This window comes from Colobus angolensis, unplaced genomic scaffold (genome assembly GCF_000951035.1).
Source record: "Colobus angolensis palliatus isolate OR3802 unplaced genomic scaffold, Cang.pa_1.0 Scaffold31, whole genome shotgun sequence".
NCBI classification, from domain to species: domain Eukaryota; kingdom Metazoa; phylum Chordata; class Mammalia; order Primates; family Cercopithecidae; genus Colobus; species Colobus angolensis.
Window position 1 is genome coordinate 2,687,697 of NW_012116377.1, and position 21,629 is coordinate 2,709,325.

Consider the following 21,629-nt stretch of genomic DNA (forward strand, 5'->3'; position numbering starts at 1 on the left):
CACCACTTTGGCACGGGCACCCTCACCCACCCCAGCCAAGATATGACTCCCTCCTCCTTCACGGTGCTCCCACCACAGACCTCGTTGGCGGCTCCCAATCCTCCTCCTCCTCCTCCTCCTCTGGAAAGCTCTCGTCAGCTGGGGTCGGGGTGTAGCTCGTCCTCCGGGGCTCAGTGGTGGGGGGGCTGCTCCTCAGCCGGCCAGGCCTCCACTCCTGGGGGGTCACACCCCGGGCTGCTGCCTGTGGTGTATAGGACCCTGGTGGTGGAGAGAGGGCCTCTGTGTTCTCCGCGGCCTTACTTGTCCTCCTGCCTGCCCCATTTCCAGCTATGCTGAGTGACCCTGCGGAGGTCTTTGCTCCTCTCTGGGCCTGCGTCTACGCAGAGAACACAGGGCCTCTGCCTCCCAGAATCTCCCTGGAGCTCCTGGTCATCCAGAAGTTAATGCCCGGGGCTCTGCGACTCTGTGTCAACTCCATCGGCCTTGGCTTGGCCATCACCCTGCCAGGGAAGGAGGCTGAACATGTGGCTCCCCCTCCACTTCCTGCCTTTGGGAGCTCTGAAGGTCCAGCCCCAGGGAGTGAACTGAGAGATGCTGACAGAGAGCTGGAGATGGGGAAGCTGAGGCCCAGGGAGAGCAGGTGTCCACAGGCAAGAATGGGCTGGCAGCCACCTACGGCCCATAGAGGCCTCAACCCCCCCCCCCCCCCAGTCCTCTGAGTTGGACCATGGGGAGTTCCAGTGGCTCTGGGTCATTGAGGCCAGCTGGTCACCCACCAGACTCAGACGCCTCCCTGAGGCCACCTCCGGGTCTCAACATGCATTGGCTGGGGAGGGAGCCCCAGAGGTGTCTGCCCCACATCGCGTCTTGTAGGCTGGGGTGGGGGGCGGCTTTTGGCCTCCCTATTTTCAACCGGATGGAATGAACATTGTTGAGCACCTACTGTGTGCCAGACATTGGGCTAGGAAGGAAGGAAACAGTAGAAGAAAGACCAGCTTTGTCCATAACTTCACAACAGGGAAAGCTAAGCAGCCAGCATGGGACCCATGGTTCTAAATCAAGAGATATGGCTGCAGCCCATACTCCCAGGAGCAAGGGGCCCTGAGAGCAGCTTATGGAGCCAAATCAGGTCTTCCTTCAGGAAGGGCCCCTAAAGGATGCCAGGAGAGGAGAACAGGAGGGAGGAACAGGCAAAGGAATAGTCCTGCACAGGCCCAGCAGCTGGGGTGGCCTAGAGAGAGCGTGTCACTTGTCCAAGAGCCCCAAGGTGTTACCTGGGCCCCCAAAGCCACCCTCTGTGGCCGAGCTATCCCAAGACTCCACAGCACTGTCCACACTGGGCACAGCCGGTGAGAAGCGGGCTGTTGGCAGTCCTCCTTTCAGGGCCTCTGCTGGGTCCTCATCAGCATCGCTGGTCTCACTGAGGCTGCCCGACTTGCGGGGTAGGAGGGGGCCTGGGAGGAGAAGGAGGTGTCACTTCTGACTTCAGAGACACTCACAGTGAGCCTCAGTTTCTGCATTTCAGCCTGGTCTGGAAACTCACAGGCAGTAAGCCCTTTTGAGCTGACATATGGCTGTGGCACACTAATAAGCAAACCTGTTTCACAGATGGGAAAACTGAGGCTCGGGGAAGCTGAGCAGCATGTTGGAGATCACGCAGTGAGCACCAGTGGAGCCTGGATTAGCTCAGGCCCCTTCCACTGCCTATGGTGGCCTTTCTACCACAGCATGGGGACATATTTAGGGGCAACTGAGGAATGCATGAGTTATGGCCATGAAGCATACACACGTGAGCACCTTAAGAGGCAGGAAGTAATGAAGAACAGGGCTCGGACCCAGATTCTGCCCCATGCCAGCTGTGAGGCCTTGGGCTCATCACTCCCCTCTCTGAGTCTTATCTCCTTTGCCGTCGCAGGCCCGCCTCCACAGGGCTGCAGTGAGGGCTCTGTGAGGGTGTGCAGGCAAAGCCTGGCACAGAGGGATTGCCCTTCCTAAACCTGCTGGGTGGCTCCCAGGGCATGAAGCGAATCTCACGGTCTAGTTGCTTCTTGATCTTCAGTGTGACGGTCTCTCCAGCCACCTGCAGGAGGTGGATGGCCTCGCTCAGCGGCCGGCCCTTGAGGCTAACGCTGTTGATGGCCAGAATGCGGTCCCCCACGTGGATGGCACCAGTCCTGAGGAGTGGATGCAGGGCGGAGAAAGGGAGTTAGAGACTCAGGGCCTCAGAGTGGTGGTCTACCCTCAGGGAACCCAAGAGAGTCACAAAGCAGAAGTCTGGCTGACCCCAGTTAAACCCAGCTGCCAAAAACAAAACAAAAGCCACAAGTATGATCTTGGATCACATTAATAGAGATATAAAGTCTAGAACCTGGGAGGGGATTGTCCCACCTGACTGTAAAATTAGGTTCTGGAACCAGTGTCCAGCACAGGTTTTGAGAATGGGTTGAATCCCACATACTAGCTGCCAAATACTTGCTATGTGATCTTGGGCCAGTTTCTTAAACCCCCAAGTTTCAGTTTTTTCATCTGTAAAATGGGGGTGGTAATACTAATTTTATTATCAAATCATAACTGAGGAGTGAATGAATGGAATGGATTCCTACTTCCCTCCAGCAGACACCCTTGGTAGTCATTGCCCCTTCCTGGGCCTCAGTTTTCCCACCTGGAGAATAGGCATAATCACCAGCACCCAGCAGACCTCACAGTAGGGCATGAAGTGCTGGCGAGGCCAGGCAGCAGCACTGCTGTGGCCCAGTGGTTTTCTACCTGGACACCCATTACAATGACCTGAGGAGCTTTTTGAAAATGCAGGTGCCTGGGCCCCACATCTGACCAGTTAAATAGTACCTGTGGGGGTGGGGCAGGAAGGTGATTCTGAGGAGCAGCCAGCGCTGAGCAGGGAAGAAGCTGTAGCAGGCGCTCAGAGTGACCTGAGCCAGGTAGAGGAAAAGGAGGCAGAGGACTAGGTCGGGGATCTTGAACCCCTGGGGCTGTAGATGTCACCCCAGACGGGAGTTCCTGGAGAGTCATGCTTGGGCATTGCCCTGCACTTCCCTGGGGATGAGGGCAGTGAGCAAGGCAGGGAATGGTGGGTTCAGGGAGGGGACCAGAGCTGTGGATTCCAGTATGGGAGCCACCAGCCACAGGTGGCTGCTGAGCCCGTCAAATATGACTGCCCTAATTGAGATGTGCTGAAAGCAGAAGATTCACACCAGATATGGAAGATGCAACATTAAAAAGAATATAAAACATGTTCTTAATGGTTTTTATGTTGATTACATGTTGAACTAAATATTTAAGATGAATTTCATCTTTTTGCTTTGCAAATGTGGCTACTAGAAAGTGTCTGATTAAATTTGTGGTTCAAATTATACTGCAGTTGGACAGCACTGAGCTACATCAGCCCGGCAAAGGCAGGAGGGTTGTACAGCCCCAGCATCCAGGACAGAGGGGCCAGGCACACAGTAGGTGCCCAGCACATGCTGGAATTGATGAAGACATTGGGATCAGAAGGGTCCCACACCGACCTCTGCAGTCTGCCAGGTGTCCAGCAGGGGGTGCTCCAGGAGCAGGGTCCAAGCCCCAGAATCCTCTCCCCATCCTCTCCCCACCCAGCAAGCCACCGCCCCTCCTGCGCGGTGCCCTCCTCTGGGACGCCTCCTGCCCCTGCAGCCCCCACCAGGCTCTCCTTTCACAGCCCGCTCGTCGCTGCGCTGGGAGCTCATCACTTCCTTGCCTGCAGGATTCATCCTTACCCAGCTAGGGGGAGAAGGCTCAATCTCACCCACACTGGGGGTCGGCTTCCATCTCTGACCTCCACCTCACCCTGGGACAGGGCTCCATTCTTACAGCTCCCTCAGCTGCCACAGTTTCAGAGTCTAGGGGCAGCAGGGACAGTCCCCCAATGCCTCAGGAAAGCCCTAGGCAGTGCTGGGACCAGGGTACTGGGACTGCCCCATCCTATTCCGCACACAGCAGGTGCTCCAACTAGCCTTGCAGGGCTGACCTTCCAGACACAGGTAGGGAGGGAGCAGTAAGATGCACACACCTTGGCCCAGTGCTTACCTGGGGCCAGGAGGTCTGCTGGGGTGGGGGTCTCTGCCCTGGCAGGCAGGGGCTGACACTCATTTTACAAATGCAGACCTGAGTCTCAGAGAGGGCAAGTGACTGGCCCGATGTCACCCACAGTGTCAATGTTGGAACAGAGGTCAGAATCTTGCTTGGCTTTGCCGTAGCCCCAGCTCTTGCTTCCTGTGTTCCCTGAGCCCACCATGTGTCCCCACAGAGCCCCAGCTCACCTCTCAGCCAGGCCACGCTTGGTGAGGCCTGAGATGACAATGGGGTCAAAAGGTTCCTCCGTGCCCGAAATGGTGATGCCCAGAGGGCCCCCATAGCGCTTCAGCTCCACTGTGTAGCTGACAGCACCCGTGGTCTCCAGCTCGTCTGTAAGCACAGGGACCCATGAGGAGGAGGCCCCTGAGGGGCAGGACCAGGAGCTGGGGGTACCCCCAGCTCCCTACCTTGGCCTCACTCACTCATACTTAGTTATTCATTCATTCACCCAGTCACTCACTCTCTGATCTCATGCAGCACAACCTGGGGACCCTGAGGCCATGTTCTACCCAAATACCAGTAAAGAAAAGAAACATCACACCTCACCCACAATAATGACAACACTGATGACAAGAAACAATGGCCTCTTTTCCTCCAACAGCCAGCAGGAAGCTAAGGGAACCCCGATCACCTTTTTTTTTTTTTCTTTTGAGACAGAGTCTTGCTCTGCTGCCCAGGCTGGAGTGCAGTGGCGTGATTTCAGTTTACTGCTGTACCTCTGCTTCCAGGGTTCAAGTGATCCTCCCACCTCAGCTTCCCAAGTATCTGGGAGTACAGGCATGCATCACCCAGCTAATTTTTGTATTTTTTGTAGAGATGGGGTTTTGCCATGTTGCCCAGGCTGGTCTCAAACTCCTGGGCTTAAGTGATCTACCCACCTTGGCCTCCCAAAGCGAGGGGTGTACAGGTATGAGCCATTGCACCTGGCCCAACTTTTCTTTACAAAAAGAAAAGAAATCTACCTCCTACAGTAACCTTTCACAGAGTTAGAGTTGGTGACTTGAAGACTGCCCCTTTGAATCAGGGATTCGCTTTCCGTTGGCACAGTCCTCACCCGTCCCTTTTGCCTCTCCAATCCATACAGCTTTTCTCACTCATTTGTATCACTATCTGGCTTCAGTGGGGCCTGAGTCTGTAGTCCTTGCTTATCCACTCATAGCCTGCCACTCAAAAGGGCAGCCTTGCTCTTCCCTTGCCCTACCTACTCATCTGTCCACCAGCTGCACCCAGTAGGTCTCCTCTGCCAGGCTTGGTGCTAGACATGGAGGCTACAGGAGTGCCTCAAACTCCTGTCCGTCTCACAGAGGCTCTGGAGGGCCCCAGACGCCGGGGACAGTGAGAAGTCTGTGGTGTTGCCCCCTCCTTCATTTGTTCAAAATTCCAGCCAGCCTTCAGCAGCACCCACCACCCTCCCTTCCTTGGCCAGAGGGAGCCCTGAATTGCAAGCTGAGAGCCCACTGGTCAAAGGGTGGGCCTCTGGAAGTAGGAGGGCAGTGTGAGGGCCATACCAGAGTTGTCCTCGTCCTTCCGGATCTTCAGCTTCACCAGGTCCTCGCACTGCCGCAGGATTTGCACGGCGTCCTCCATGAGGCAGTTGTCCAGGCGGATATTGTCGATGGCCAGCAGCTTGTCGCCTGGCTCCAGGGTGCCCGTCCTGCATGAGTAGCGGGGAGAGGGGGTGGAAGGAGCTTGGTGCATGCAGGTGCCATACTCACTACTGTTGGCTACTTCCCCTCCTGTGCCCCAGTGCCCCTACCTGTGTGCCACACTGCCTTTCTTGATGTCGGAGATGATGAGGGGCTCCCCTCGCTTCCTGCTAGCCGCTGGAGGAAAAGAGGCCGTGAATCTGACCTTGGTGGCCTCAGCCTGGGGCAGGGTGGCGAGGCCCAGGGGTCTGAGTGTGGACTCGGAGTCACTGGTCCTACTCACATTCTGATCCCACTGCTTCCTGGCTGGGTGACTGTGAGCAAATCAGCTCACCTCCCTGTGCCTCAGTTTCCCCCCTGTAAAATGGGGGTGGCACCGCAGACCTCATGGGGATGTGGTGAGAGTAAATCAGATAACGCAGGCATAAGATATAGCATGGCCCTTCCAATGCCAGCTCTTCTTTCCTCCTGCTCCGCCCATCCCCCAGCAAACTGCGAGCTCTTTGTGGAGAGGGGCTGTCCGTTTGGTGCCTGTGTTCCCAGCACCGGGCTCAGGGCCAGCACCCAGGCTCTATTGTGTGCTCGGGGTCGGGGGGGGGAACACAGAAGCGGACAAAACAGACAGCAATCTCTCCCTGCCCTCCTGGAGCTGGCGCTCCAGTGGTGGTCACAATCAACAACATTTAAACATTGATGAAGTGAGCTGCGGAGAAACCTGAGAAACGGGCCTGTGTCGAGGGCAGTAAATGTTCAGTCAGGTGGTCGGGGAAGGACTTGTCAAGTGACATTTGGGCAAAGACCTGAAGGAGGTAGGGAAGAGGCCAGAGGAACAGTCTCAGATGCAAAGGCCGAGAGGCAGGAAGGGGCAGGTACGGCAGGGAGCAGCCAGGCCGGCTGCGGCTGGAGGGCTTGAGTTGGGGAGAGTCAGGAAATGAGGTCAGAGGTCATGGGGTCCAGAGCACAGAGGGCCTCGCTGGGGCCTGAGGCCTTCAGCTTCTACTCAGAATAAGTTGGGAGCCACGGGAGGGCTTTCCCATGCTCACCCATTCTACGTTTTTCTTCTGCACTCCTCATTTTCATTCCTTTGACAAACATGAATTAAGCACCTACTGTGTTCCAGGCCTTTGCTGGGCTCTGGGAACACAGAAGTAGGCAGAAAACCAAACCCAGCCTGCATATTTGTCACCTTCCACAGCTCTCTCACCATGGGCCCCTCACAAGCCCCCCGGGAGACCCACGAGGCCAGGGGACTCCCATGGTGCAGAACGGGAAGCTGAGGCTTTGGGAAGCCGGGGTCTTACTGAGAACATGCAGCTGGGTCCCATGGAAGCCAGCCTCCCCACACCCCCAAGCCTTTTCCTCGGGCCCTGCAGGGTGTCATGCCATGGAAATGCTGGTCCGAGCTTGGCGAGCTCTTTCTCCCCAGCAGGTGAGCTGGCTCCCGGGCAGGCGGCGGGGCAGACTCACAGCTGATGACGATACCCAGCTCCACGCCACGCTTCTTGGGCAGCTTCACATGGAACGTGCCACTGCTTGGGATGACGGACTCTGGGGTGGATGGACATAGACCGGCGTGAGGACCAGAGAAGGAGCCTCATGAACCCCAGCCCCATGCCCATTCTGGCTGTGCTGGGAGGGACCCCAAAAGTCACAGTCCTAATCCCATCCTCCTGCTTCTTCCCAACAGAGGAGGAAACTGAGGCAGAGTGACCTAACAGATTTGCTCAAAACAACTGACTCACTCTAGTCAGACCCACCGAGTCGGGGCTGGAACCAGGCCTCATGCCTGTCAGCTGGTGTGGTAGGCGAGAAGGGAGCTCCCCACAGCCTAACAACCCGGTGTGAATCTAGCACATATTTCCTGAGCACCTACTATGTGCCGGGCCGTGGCTGGGTATTTTCACGTTTTCATTTCTCTTGGGTGTATGTCTCACCTAACCCGAGTACCACCCCTGTAGTGAAAAGATCCTATCCACTATTTACAGATGGGGAGACAGTGGAAGGACTCTTCTGTCCAAAGCCACACAGTGTCGAGATCACAGAAGCAGAATTCTGACCCAAACTGTTGTTCGAGGTTCTTTGCCTAACCCATGCTGAGAAGGAACTTGGAGTATTTTCAGCTCCCCACCCCCATCCTCACTCAGTCCTGCCCCTCTGCAAAAGTTGCCTTGTGTGGAAACTTCTCCCTCCCGTGCCAAGGCCTCCCTTCCCACCATAAGCTGCAAAGCCCCTGGGAGAAGGGCACTGAGCACAGAGGGGGATAGGGTGGAGCGTTTGCACCCGCAAGGCAGGATAAAGAGAGGAGGAGTGCAGGGCCCTGAAATATGAGGAGGAAGCTCAAGCCACTCACTCACCCGCCACATCGAACTCCACCTCTAGCACGACCTTGTGAGCCAGCGCGGCGTCCCGAAGGAGCTGGTTGGCTTCCTCCATAGTCCCGTCCTCGGTGGCGACGCCATTGATGGACAGGACACGGTCCCCTATCTGCAGCAGCCCACACCTGAACCCAGGGGGCCCGGCAGAGAGAAGAGGCTCTGTGACAGGTCCATTGGGAGAGAAGAATGCCATGCAGGGCAGGACTGAACCTGGGCCCCACCTCCTGGCCTGGGGTGACTCTCAGCTCTGCCCTGGCCCACTTGTGTATCCTCAGGAATCTGGCTAAGGGCTGGACCTTGCTGGACCTCAGTTTTTCTGTTTGTCCAGTGGGAATGATGCCATGAGCCTTACAAGATGTATATACAGAGGACTGTGCCTTCAGGCAGACAGGGGTTCAAGCCCTGGGATTCCATAGGTAAGCTGCGTAATCCTGGGCAAGTGAGTTAGCTTCTGTGAGCCTCGGTTTTCTCATCTGCAAAATGGGGCTGGTGCTGGGGCTGATGCGACGGTTAAGTGATGTGCTTGTGAAGCTAGGGCTTGGTGCTGTGACTCAGTTTCTCTCAGTTGGAGAGTGGCAGGCTCAGTAGGGAGGGGGCAGGAGGCTCACCTCTCAGCCGGGCTGTCAGGCTCGATGAAGCACACGAGGGGTGGGGAGGACAGGGTCTCCGTGGCGAAGATGCCGCCCTGGAGCTGGAGGCCAAAGCCGCTGAGGGGGTCTCCGCAGAGCACGACCTCCGTGGTCTCCGTGTGCACAATCTGCCCGCCCGGCCCCACTGTGCTAGAGGCCAGCGACACTGTAGGACAGGTGGGCCCAGCACTCAGGTGAGTCGCCCCACCGAGGTCTTCCTGCCAGGGGCTGCCCATCCCGGGGCCTGAGGCACTGGAGCCAGAGCGCAAGGAAGTGGGAGCCCTGACTCAATCTGGGACCAGGCAGATCACAGCCCACTCTGAGCCTTGGCTTCCTCATCTGAACAACGGGATCGTGATTCCCACCTTGTGGGGTGCGGCAAGGACTAGGGAAGATAATGGCTAGGACTGACTGTCATGCTGTAAAACAGGTTCTGGGGGTAGTGACATTTTATTATATTATTGTGCTGTGATCTACTGTAGTATCTATTATATTATGTCACTCTGCTTTTTGGGAAGAGCTTTATTGAGATACAATTTACATACCACAGTAGTCACCTATTTAATGTGTACAATTCAATGGTTTTTAGTGTATTCACAGTTATGCAAACATCACCAAAATGCATTTGAGAGCATTTCATCAACTCCGAAGGAAACCCTGTTCCCTTCAGCCATCCCCGAAGATCTCCCTATGTCCCCCAGCCCTAGGCAACCACGAATCTACTTTCATCTCTGGATTTGCCTGTTCTGGGCACTTTATATAAACAGAATCATGCACCATGTGGCCTTTGTGACTAGCTGCTTTCATTTGGCATAATGTTTTCAAGTTCATCCATGCTTTGCAGGTATCAGAATTGCATTCCTTTTTGTGGCTGAATAATATTCCATCGTATGGATACACCACATTTTGTTTATCCATTCATCCATTGTTGGACACTGCATTCCTTCCAGCATTTGGCTACAGGGAATAATGCTACTATGAACATTCATGTATACATTTTTAGATGGAGATGACACGTGTTTTCATTTCTTTTGGGCATATACCTAGGAGTGGAATTGCTGGGTGACATGGCAACTCTATGTTTAACTATTTGATGCATAAAGTTATTTAATAAATATTGTTTTACCTTCCATATGTGAAATATATTTGCATCATTAATACGAATCTTGGAAGTCATTTATTATTTATTAAACAAAATTTATTTAGTATTTTATTTTATTACTAATTATATTATTGTCATATTATTAAATTATACTGTATATTATACATTACAAAATGTGTAATATGTTATGTTTTTAGGTATATTGTGTTTTTATGTGTATTTATTTATTTATTTTAAAACAAGGTCTCACTGTGTCGCCCAGGGTGGCTCACCAGCAGCACCATCTCGGCTCACTGCAACCTCCGCCTCCCAGGTTCAAGCGATTTTCCCACCTCCAGAGTAGCTGGGATTACAGGCGTGCACCACCATACCCAGCTAATTTGTTGTATTTTTGGTAGAGATGGAGTTTTGCCATGTTGGCCAGGCTTGTCTCGAACTCCTGGCCTCAAGTGATCTACCCACCTCGGCCTCCCAAAGTGTGGGGATTACAGGCGTGAGCCACCATGCCTAGCCTATTTTTTCCTTTTCGCTACTATATCCCCAATGATAAAAATGGTACGTAAGAGGTCAAATTTTTTGGTTGAATTAATTAATAAATTATTATCAATAGCAATAATGATAGTACTTTCTTAGTTGCACATCTCAGGAAGGAGACAGGTAGAGGAGTCACAAGAGCCTGCAGTCTCCACATCCCCCGCCTGTGAGCAGCACTTCTGCATCTTTTCACCTACATATTCCCCACTTTCGTGGCCAGGAAAGATGGTTGGTAGAGGTATATTTTATCTCTGATCTGATTCTGAAATCTCTTTCCCATTTCCCCTTGGCTGCCAGGAAGTGTAGAACCATTTTTAGCTTTTTTCAGACACCAGGTGACCTGTACTCATCTCTTCTTTCACCTGGTTCTATCTCAAATGGCCAAGTTTGATCTTCTGTCCTTCCTGGAGGCCTCTGCAGCTCATGTGGCAGGAGGCTGAGAACCCTTTGTGCATCAACAAAGGAAAGACTCTTCCCAAGAAGGGTTTTGAAATTTTAGGCATTGTTGTGTTTTGCCACTTCCACATGGCTCCTGCCTTATCATTCACTACTATTTGTCTTCTATTGATTTACTTTTCTTAATATGTAAATATCTTCATTTCAAAAGGGAAATTTTGAATAATAAATAAGCAGAGAAGTAAGACTGGAAATTATTACATTCTGGACAGCTAGTCTCAGGCCATGTCTTTCTCTTAGGGGAAATTAACAAACGGCAGCAAGGTGGTAAGGATATAGTAATGCAGCACTGAGACTTTATCCATGAATGAATCAGGACTGAATGGCAAAAAATGTGAAATCTTCGCACAAACCTGAAAAGGCTTCCTTTCCTCAAGGACTTTATCACCAAGTCCTAGGAATTTTTCATAATAAAAATACAAGAATAAGAGTGTACAAAGTAACTGGCACCCCTCAGTGGTCCTCTTGTGCAGTGCACAACCTGCCCAGCCATCCATGACAGCCTGGTGTTCCAGTCATGTTATTTAACATTCCCACACATACACCTGGAGCTCTGCCCAAAATACCTCCCCTCGCCCCGACATACACCCTCTGGCAAGTCTCACTCTCAGACATACAGGCAGCCCAAGGAGGAGGGAAGAGACCACGGCTTACACGAGCTCTTGTGTTCCCTTCTTCGCTGCCTCCTCCGCCCCATTGTAGTTCGAGGACTCATGGGCTGGGATCCACGGGGAAGGGTGCTGGGGTTGTTGCAGGAAAAGGCGTGGTTCAAGGTCGGCGAGGAAAAGGGAGTTGAAGACAAGGCTGGGGAGATGAGAGCACAGCCCCGTGAACCCCAGCCGAGGCTCTCCACCCCGCCACACAGTGGGTGCTGGGAAGCCACCCAACCACAGGGAGAGATGGGGATGCCTTCCCCCTTCACATCAGTTACTCATTGCGTGACCTCAGGCAAGTCTCTTTCCTCTCTGGGCCTCAAAGACCGTAGGGTTTCCATAGACCCTGTGAAACTCAACTACTAGGGACAAGGGCCAATCTCGCCACTGGAATGCTAGATGACAATGGGGCAGGTCACCTAATCTCTCTTTTTTTTTTTTTTTAGTTGAGGTCTTGCTCTGTCACCCAGGCTGAAGTGCAGTGGTGTGATCTTGACTCACTGCAGCCTCAACCTCCCAGGCTGAAGTGATCCTCCAGCCTCAGCCTCCTGAGTGGCTGGGACAACAGGCATGCATCAACACACCTAGCTCCCTAATCTCTGAGTCTGAGTTTCCTTCCCTTAGACAACAGGCATCACCCCCTCCCTAGGAAAGGCTACAAGACTGGCCGAGCTACAGCAGGGCAGGCACATTACATCGACTTTGGTCCTGGCCAGCAGGTGTGGCCCAGGTGGGCATCCTGCAGTGGCCGGGCCGGGGGCTGTGGCAGGAGGGCACGCAGGGGTCCCAGCGGTGCAGCTGCTCACTCCTCTGCACTTTCACTGTAGCCAGCGGAGAAAGAGGAAAGAGAGGTGCAGGCGTTAGTGGCTGAGGGCACTATGAAGCCAGGAAAGCAGGAACCAGAAGATCCTCACGCTTCCCCTGAGCCAGGCAAGGCATTTAGTAATCTGCTCACATGTCCCAGACGCCTATGATGTGCTGGGCACTGTGTTCAGAGTGCAGCTGCCGCCACCTGGCAGCCCGAGAGGCAGGGACAGGAGAGGGAAAGGAGGCCAGGCCTAGGCCCACTGCTGGGAGGTTGTGGAGCAGGGATTTGAACACAGGCATCCTGCCCTGGAGCCAGAGAGGTTTACGGCTATGAGTGCTGCCCATGAGGTTTCTCCAAGAAAGAACTGGAGAGGAGTGCAGCTGGCAGACAGTGTTCAGCTGCAGCACTCTGGGGATATGCAGTGGCTCTGCAGCCCAGGCAGCCTCGGCCAGTGGCTGAGCACCAGGGGCACTAGGGCCTGGCTATTTCTGCCCCACGCTGGACTCTCCAGGACAGCCTTTGCTCCAGGGCTCCCTGCTGGGTTGGCCAAGGCTGAAGTGCGCCACAGGCTGAGGCTGCTCCCCGTTCCCAGGCTGCAACCCTTCCCAGCCTTATCCACAGTGAATTCTTTGCACTTCTGCTCCAAGTTCCCAGGGAACACCCCCACCCCGACCCCCTAGGAGACCCTGCTTCCTCCACCTGATCCTCCAAACTGGCCACCATACAGCACCTCTTCCCAGACTGCCCCAGGCCAGCTCTCCTCTTGCACTGATGGACAGGTGAGGACTCAACTGTCTCAGCCAATTGATTCTGTCTCCTTGAGTCACATCGCCACAGACCCCTCCCCAGGGCTTGGGCCACTCTGGAGCCAGTTGCCCGGGTGAAATCCCAGCTCTGTCACTGACCAACTGTGGGACCTGGAGGAGTCACTTGGCCTGTCTGTGCCTCAGTGTTATATCTGTAAAATGGGACCAAGAGAGTGGCCACTTCCTAGGGTAATGGGGAGGATTAGAATGAGTTAATATAACGTGCTTGGAGCAGTGCCTGGCACTTAGTAGAAGCTCAGTTAATGAGAGCCAAGGGGTTGTAAGCAGATGTGTAGCCTTGCAATGCTACCTCAGCTTTCCCTGTAAAGTGGGAGGACAGAGAGGTGTCATGAGGAAGAAATGAGGCATGCAGGCCTCAGCACCAAACCCGGCACACACCAGATGCTCGATAAACCGTACGAGAATGAATGACACTGTTCCAAGCCCTAATGTCGCCCTGATCAGCCCCTGGACTGTGGTTCAGTGCGGCTTTTTCAGAAGCTGGCAGAGACCATAGGGATGGACTCTCCCCCAGGACTGTCCTCCCAATCAGATGTGGGGGATTCCGTTCTCTTCCAGAAGATGGGGTTTGCAAAGGGTGGGGTGGACAGACTCCTTCCTCACCCTCCAGCTCTGCCCTTAGGGCTAGGATTTATAGGCCTGGGCGGTGCCCTGTCCTTTATCTCCTTCAGCCTCCCCCATGTCTGTGCATTAGCGGTCCTCCCTCCTTTTTACGGATGAGGTGACTGGGACCCAGAGAGGGAAAAGCACTTGTCCAGCTGCTGGGAGCAAAGATGGGACTTGCACTCAAGGCCCAAGGTTTGGTCTGCTGGAGGTGCTTTCCTGCCCTGAGCTGAAAGCTGCCCCTCTGTGGCCACCCTCCACTCTGCCCCTGGCCCCAGCTGTGCCCTCTGGACCCTCAGACCAGCCACTTCCTCTGCTCTTGGAAATGCCCAGCACCCAGCTCCCTGCTCATAGCTGGGAGACCCTGACAGTTCACAGGAGAAACTCCAGGCCCTCTCTACCTTCCCAGCTGCCTCCTCTGGACCTGCTGAGGGTCCCTGAGAAGAGCCCAGGATCTAAGCTCTGAGTAGCAGAGAGCACAGGACTGTTCCCTCCCTCATTCTAGCCCTTATACTCCTATTAATGCAACCTGTGATGAAACCAGCTTTGGGGGCATCTATGCCAGCAGGCTCGATTCAAACCCTTAAGTTGTTTCTCTGCCCCACCTTCCTAACATCAGTGGCTGCTCTTGATAGTTTTGAGCTTCCCTGTGCAAATGAAGATTTGTCCTAGTACATTTTAGCCTGCTCCTCCCAGCCTGCCCAGGGCTGTGTCCCGGGCCTCTCAGGCCTCATGACTGCCCAGGTTTGGGCCCTGAGATCTGCTGAGGGGACCCACCTGTCTCTGAGGGCCTCAGTGGCCGCTGACTCTGGGGCACAGGCAGGATCTCCAGCCGCACCTTTTCCGACACGCTGGCCAGGAGCTTGGTGGCCTCGAGCAGCGAGCAGTGTTCCGTGCTGGTGCCATCGATGGACAGGATGTGGTCTCCAGGGTGCAGGGCTCCGCTCCTGGTCGGGCAGGGGAGCAAAGGTGGAGGCTGGTCCAGGCCAGACAAAGTTCTGGGCCACCTCTCCCCTGTACACACCTCCATGGTGGCAGTACCCAAGGTGTGCCTTACCTGTCCACCACGCTGGCTGGCTTGATGCGGTCAATGGTGATGACCGACTTGTTCCGGAGGGAGGTGGTGGTGAGCGAGATCCCCAGGGCAGACCCTGGTGTCTTGACTATTTCCACCATCAAGGGTCCTGAAGCATTAGCCACCGTGTCTGGCATGACGGAGAAAAAAAGTCTGAAACGCAAATATCGAGCACTTTCCTCCCCAGCCTCACTCTACTATCTTGATTTAACCCTTGTGCCTGGAAGAAACTGTTAAACCCATTTAATTAACGTAATTTTTTAATTATTTTTTTTCTTTGTTCTTTTATCTTCTACCAAGTGTTATATCAATTTGACAGACAAGATAGCAGTGGAGGAGGGGTAGGAGCTCAGGTCTGAGGGGCTGTGATTCCAGGGCTTTGTTGGGTGATATGAATTTGCCTGAGTTTATTAAGAGCCTGTGGTATACCAGCACTAAACTGTAACGTTCACTACAATCCATCCCCATCTCAGAAAATGGCACCTCCATTAACAAACCCAGTGGCTGGAAATCGAAACTTTGGCCGCACCCTTAGCTCTTGCCCTCGCCCCCACCTCCCATGTCCAAATCTCAGCAGATCAGGCCAGCTGGACCATCATCATATTCCTGAATCCCACGTCTTCTCCCTCCTTAGCCTCCAGCCTGGTTCAGGCTGTTAGCTCTCGCTTAGACAGCTGCTGCCGCTTCCTATGGCCTCCCGGCTTTCACCTCACCCCGCTCTGCCCTCACCTCCTTTCACTCACCTGTGCCAACTACGGCAGCCTCCTCACTGTGACCAACCATGCCGGCCATGCTCCTGCCTCAGGGCCTTTGCACTTACTGTTCCACCCTCCTGGAATGCTGTTCCTGGACATTCCCTGCCTCACCCATTCCCTCACTCCCCTAGTTAGAGAGCATCCCCCAGCCTGTCCCATCTCTCTCCCCTGCCTCTTTTCTTTTTTCCGCAGCACTTATTGCCAACTGACATACACGATATCTTATCTGTTCTGGATACTGTCCTCTCCCCACCAGAATGCCAGCTCCGTGAGAACAGAGACCTCAATTCTGTTGTTCTAGACTGGATCCCCAGCGCATCAACCAATGCCTAGCACATACTATTTATTGCCCAGAGAGGCTGTGACTGTCCCAAGGTCATGCAGCCTTTGCAGTGGTAAAGATCCACGGCCACTGCCGCCTCCCCCCGATCCCGGGCCTCCTCCTGCCTCAACCCATACACTCAGGCCCCCAACTCACCAGGGGTGGCCACATCATACTCCACCTGAAAGAGTGCTTCGTGGCTGCACTGCCGCAGGGTGGCCAGGGCGGTGGCATGGCTGGCCCCATGCAGCGGGATTCCATCGACGCTGAGCAGCCTGTCGCCCACCTTCAGGGAGCCCTCCCTGCAGGGAAGGGCCGGTCACCAGCCTGGCCCGGCAGCAGCACTGGGCACAGCCTGTCTGGGAGGGCTCTGGGAAGGGGGGCGTGGAGGATGAAGGAAGCAGAGAGTGGGTGGAGGAGGAAAGGGAGGAGGGGACGGGTGAAGGGGCGCATGAGTGAGTGAAGGAACGAGCCACCCCAGGGGTGGGGAGCTGCGTAAAGCAAGGGGGGGATGAAGACAGGATGGGGCGGCTCTGCCACCTGCCACTCCTCTGGGTGTGAGGTAATTCACAGATTCAGCGCAGAACCCTGAAATGTCTGAGCTGGGGGTGCCCTTCAAGTGCTGCCCCCAACTCTTGCCTCAGGGACAAATGAGAGCACCAGGGCCCAGAGAGGGTGTGAGCTGTGCCCATGCCACACAGCATTGGGGGCTAGTCTGAGCCATCCTGGTCCCTTCCCAGTGCTCCACCCTCATCCTGGTTTCTCAGCAGTGATTCTGGCCTGATGACAACCCTCGCCTGGGAAATAACTCAGCAGGGGCCAGGGGAGGGGCCCTAGCAGCGTTCACCTCAGTTTGGGTCACATCCCCAGCCTGGAACGCCTCTCCCAACAGGTGGTCAAAGCTATTCTGGGGGGTTCTATGAATAGCTCATCACAGGGCCCTGTCCCAAGGACAGATTTAGATTTCTGACAAGGCCACTCTAGGCTTCTCTTAAAATGGCCAGGAATCTCCCACTGGGGAGGCCAGGGGATCAGGGACTGGGAACTGGACATGTTCTTTCCCCACATTCTCTCCTCCTGGCCCTTCCGGGCTGGGTCCAGGCGGGGCCCGAGCTGGGTCGATCAGCCAGGACCCAGGAGACTGAGTCACAGACGGCTACAGCAGTGGCCAATCAGCGTGCCTCCAAATCTCTCATAGCAACTCTTAGGGACCATTCCATAGACGGGAAAACTAAGGAGCAGGAAAGGGAAGAACGACACCAAGGCTGCCCCTCTCCAAACACCCCAGCCCCGGAGACAGCAGGATGTTGGGGAAGAAAGGGGTCGAGGTTTCCTTCATTTGGGGTTACATCCCGGCTCCACCAGCAACTCCCTGAATCACACTAGGCAGGGAGTGCTCCCTCAGGGCCTCAGTCTCTTCATCTGGGGAATGGGCATGGTGACTACGCTCCACCCTCTTCGCAGGGGAGTTGGGGCAGGTCAGTGCAGTGTGTGGATTTCTTCTGCCTCGGCTCACCTGTCAGCAGGGCCACCGGGCCGCACGTAGGTCAGGACAAGCGGACGGGACTTGTGCCCATCTTCATGGGCACCTCCTGGACAGAATTGGACAAGAAGCAGGAATCATTCACCCACCCCTTCCCATCCAGAGGCCCCCACACAGCCCCTGAGCAGGCTCCTTCAGCAAAACCTGTTTGAGGACCTTGTCCTTGCTATTCATGGACCCTCTTATGAGACACCAACAATAAATACTCCCTCCCAAGAGATGGTGCAAGGGATGGGTAACATGACCAAAGTCCTCTCTCTGTCAAATGGCTTGCCTCCCTTCTGTGACCTCACCTTATTTCCCCTTTTCCCTGACCTCTAGGAAGCTCCAAATTTGTTCTCAATCTCTGTAGCAGCTTTCACCATCATTTTCCAGTACAACTGTCTCCTCTCACTCTCCCCAGCCAAGCATACTTCATTGCTTGGTAAATTTTTCCATTGAATACTTACCTTAACGGTCCTGTGTTCCTTAAAGTCGGAACTGAGATATACATAAATTACATTCAAAGCAAAACAGTGCACACATGGAATGAGTATTAGCCTCTTTCTTGCTGCCCCAATACCAAGGGCAATTCTTTCACTGACCTCTAAGGACAAAGCCAAAGCTATTGCCCTCCTTGTAGAGGGAGACGTCCACTGTCTTTGAAATGATCCTTGGGTTATTCTCAGGAGCTGGGGAGAAATGGAGGACTCCTTTGAGTCCCTCAGTTGCATCTTCAGGCCAGCAGACGTGCCCAAAGCTCATTCCAGGAGGACTGGGTGATCAGTCACAGAGATTACAGAGAGGGTAAACCCTTGCCCATTTTACAGGTCGAATAAGTGAAGCTTAGGGGGATCCTCTCCCCTAATCCCACTTAGCCCACCACTGACAGAGAGGAAAGGGCCTGCCCATGCTCACAGAGATGACGGCAGAACTCAGGCTTGAGTCCATGGCTGGTAGGCTCAGGCCAGGGGTTGAATTCCAGACAGTTACTCAAACTTCATGACTTTAGACCAGCCTTGAAAATCTCAAGCTAGGTGAAACCCTACACCGCTGCTACTTAGTGCAGGGCAGTGGAGTGTGGGTGTGGTAGGCCAGGGAACAACTTATTCAGCTAATGCTTCCAAAACCTTCCCCGCTAAAGGAAAAGCATCTGGAAACTAAATATGTAAAATGACATTGGCTGTAGAGTCCCACCGCCTCCTAGTGACAGCATACTGCGGTCGTAGGCACAGCCCCTAGGTGAGGTATGGATGCTTGTGGCCAGTTTCCAGGTTCCACCCACTCCATCTGGTACGATCCCCACCACCCAGGCCCTGGTGGGGAGGTAGCCATGTCCACCCGCGACCGAGGCAGTGGAGAAAGTTCCCCGTCCAAGGGCACCCACCGGGCGGGGGCAGCTCATACTCCACCTCCAGCACCACGCGCTCGCCCACATTCTTGAGCAGAGTGATGATCTCATCATGGCGGAGCCTGGTCAGGTGGATCCCATTCACAGACCGAATATAGTCACCAACGTTCAGCAGATCACTCCTGGAGCAGGCAGGCCAGGGCACGCATGGTAATAGGTGCTGGCCCATGCAGTCCTGGCATTCACACCCACCCTCCTCTGGAATCTTTATGATCACTGGATCATCATTTCACAAACGGGGAAGCTGAGGCTCAGAGACGTCAGACACTTGTCCAAGGTCACACAGCGAGTAAAAGAGTGCAGAGCCTGATGCCCAGGTCCCCGGCTTTCCCTCTACACTGGTCTGCCTGCTTTTCCTTGTGCAGGGGTGTCTCAGATGAGCCTGCAGAGTGGCCAGATCATCACATCCTTTGCTATTCCATAACGCTCCTCCTGGCTTTTCGCCACCAACCTTCCTTCTGTTCAGTTGGACATTTATCTGCACCTGTCTTGTGTGAGGCCCAGGGATGCAGTGACTGAGAGGCTAACTCCCAGGCCTCCTGGTCCAAGGGAGCCACAGGGGCAAATGATAGGAGAAATCAGGACAATGTGTGCAGAAATGTGCATGTGGGGCTTTAGGAACAGAGCAGCGCAGCTGCCTTGGCCTGGGGTCAGGGAGGGCTTCCTGGAGGCAGTGACCTCTGTGCTGAGTATGGAGGGGTAAAGAGGAGTGTGCCAGAAGGATGCTGTGGGGAACAGGCTTTTGGACATAAAAGACTGCATATGCAAGGGCCTGGAGGGCAGATATGGCCTGGCGACTGTGGGGTGCTATGGCCAAGCCCCTGGTGTAAAAGAAAAGAGAAGCCAGGGTCTAGAATTACAGCCTCCATTGGAGGCCTTCCCTCTGCAGACACCAAGCTGATGGGTGCTCCTGGAAATAGCTGCTTGATTGCTTTGCCTAAGGCCCTCAGTACATTTTCCACTGACCCTGGGCTCCCATCATTGCCTCTGCACCCACCTCCCACTGCCATGCCAAGCCCACTTCTCACCTGGCCGCAAGTCCCCCAGGTCTCAAGTTGGAGACCCTGGGCTTTCCATCCTTGTCGGTGCCACCTGAGATAGTCAGGCCCAGTGTGCTGCCTTCCTTCTTGATCAACTCCACCACAGTAATCCCTCGGAACTCCTCTGCCGACAGATGGGGATGGGGGCTTGAGCGGGCAGCTGGGGCCACCCCAGGCCCCCAGCTCCAAGACAAGTGAGGCAAGCACCTGGTTAGTAGGGCACTCTGCTGCAGAGACCTAGGTGATGATCATCTCCTTTTACAGAGGAGAATCAGACAGGTTAACTGGCTGGTCTAAGGTCACAGAGCAAGTTAGTGGCAAAGCTGTTGCCATCTGACCCCCACCTAGGGCTCTCTGTGCCTTCAGGGCAGAAAAAGAGGGAGTGAGGGAAGCCTCATTACCTGGAATGCTCTGTCTGCGGCATGCCAGGGAAATGTCGGCCCCTCCTGCGTCCTTGCCTCCTTTGGAGTAGGGCCCATCGTCTGCAGGGAAGAAAGAGGGAAAGGACCGAGTTCCATTTGCATTTCCATTCCTGCAGACCTCCTCTGCTTTGGTTATTTTCCACTCTGTGGACGTGGCCTGTAAGATGGGTTCCCTCCTGCCACCAGCTCCACCCGATTCTCTGCTGTAGAATCCTCACCGCTGCTCCTCCCAAAGAAAGCCTGGCCCCTGCTCTTGGGGCTGAATAACATTCTCTGAGCACTACACTACACATTGGGAGCTTCACAGCCATTCTGTGGTTCACTGTCTCAACAACCCTGTGAATGGTGTTACCATGGATCAGATTATTCCACTGTACAGATAAGGAAGCTGAGGCTCAGAGAAGGCCAACTCACGCCCATTGTCACACAGCTGGAGAGTTGTGCAATCTGCATTAGAACCCAGTTCTGCTGACTCTACTACCCAGGGCTGTGCTTACATACCTGCTGGAATGGGGAGCTCTCTCTCTTATATGCAGGCACCGCAGCTCATGTGAGACAGCTCTGACAGAGAGGAAACTCAATCTTGGGTGGACCTGATTAATGCTTCCTCATGAGGACCGCACTTTACAGTTTACGAATTACATTCTCAGGTGTTCTAGGCAGCCTAAGTCTGTCCTCCTTCACTCTAATTTGAGAAAGTGCTCCCTCGTGTTTCTTCAAATATTGTTTCCATCAGCTCTCTCTCTTTTGAAAAGCTTAATAGATGTACTTCAGGACTTCCCATTTTATTCTCCATGACCCACATCCACCCTTCTCTCATACTTTCCATGTCTTCTTTATCTCTCTAAGATACATCTAATCTGCAATGAAATCTGTCTTTTTTGCTTCTTTTAAGTTAGTAGAAAATCTTTCATACATTTCAAACATAAAGAAGGTAGGACAGTATGATGCAGAGATTCTCAAAATGTGGTCCCCCAGGTCCACGGCACCAGAGAACTTGTCAGAAATGTAAATTCTTGGCTGGCCACAGTGGCTCATGCCTGTAATCTCAACACTTTGGGAGGCTGAGGCAGGTGGATCACTTGAACCCAGGGGTTCAAGACCAGCCTTGGCAACATAGTAATACCCCATCTCTACAAAAAATGCAAAAATTGGCCGGGCATGGTGGTGCGTGCCTGCAGACCCAGCTACTTGGGAGGCTGAGGTGGGGGTATCACTTGAGTTTGGGAGGTTGAGACTACAGTGAGCTATGATTGTGCCACTGCATTCCAGTGACAGAGTGAGACCCTCACTCTGTCTCAAAAAGAGAGAAAGACAGAGACAGAAGAGAGGGAAG

The 21,629-nt window shown here is 54.1% G+C and overlaps 1 protein-coding gene across 2 annotated transcripts in view; it reads right to left on the reverse strand.

Annotated features, from left to right (window-relative positions):
• The window catches only part of GRIP2 (glutamate receptor interacting protein 2), a 64,511-nt gene that overhangs the window by 14,257 nt on the left and 28,625 nt on the right, over window positions 1-21,629 (reverse strand). For both annotated transcript variants that reach the window (XM_011950674.1, XM_011950673.1), the window contains exons 2-20: window positions 20,273-20,353; window positions 19,860-19,995; window positions 18,808-18,953; window positions 18,026-18,112; window positions 17,415-17,490; window positions 16,055-16,200; window positions 14,804-14,951; window positions 14,524-14,693; window positions 12,204-12,329; window positions 11,510-11,659; window positions 8,743-8,929; window positions 8,114-8,259; window positions 7,227-7,307; window positions 5,870-5,936; window positions 5,622-5,767; window positions 4,299-4,443; window positions 2,035-2,174; window positions 1,275-1,454; window positions 81-258 (exon numbers count right to left, since the gene is read on the reverse strand). In XM_011950674.1, coding sequence (XP_011806064.1) covers window positions 81-258; window positions 1,275-1,454; window positions 2,035-2,174; window positions 4,299-4,443; window positions 5,622-5,767; window positions 5,870-5,936; window positions 7,227-7,307; window positions 8,114-8,259; window positions 8,743-8,929; window positions 11,510-11,659; window positions 12,204-12,329; window positions 14,524-14,693; window positions 14,804-14,951; window positions 16,055-16,200; window positions 17,415-17,490; window positions 18,026-18,112; window positions 18,808-18,953; window positions 19,860-19,995; window positions 20,273-20,353 — 2,536 coding nt within the window. The remainder of the gene's footprint in view (window positions 1-80; window positions 259-1,274; window positions 1,455-2,034; window positions 2,175-4,298; window positions 4,444-5,621; window positions 5,768-5,869; window positions 5,937-7,226; window positions 7,308-8,113; window positions 8,260-8,742; window positions 8,930-11,509; window positions 11,660-12,203; window positions 12,330-14,523; window positions 14,694-14,803; window positions 14,952-16,054; window positions 16,201-17,414; window positions 17,491-18,025; window positions 18,113-18,807; window positions 18,954-19,859; window positions 19,996-20,272; window positions 20,354-21,629) is intronic.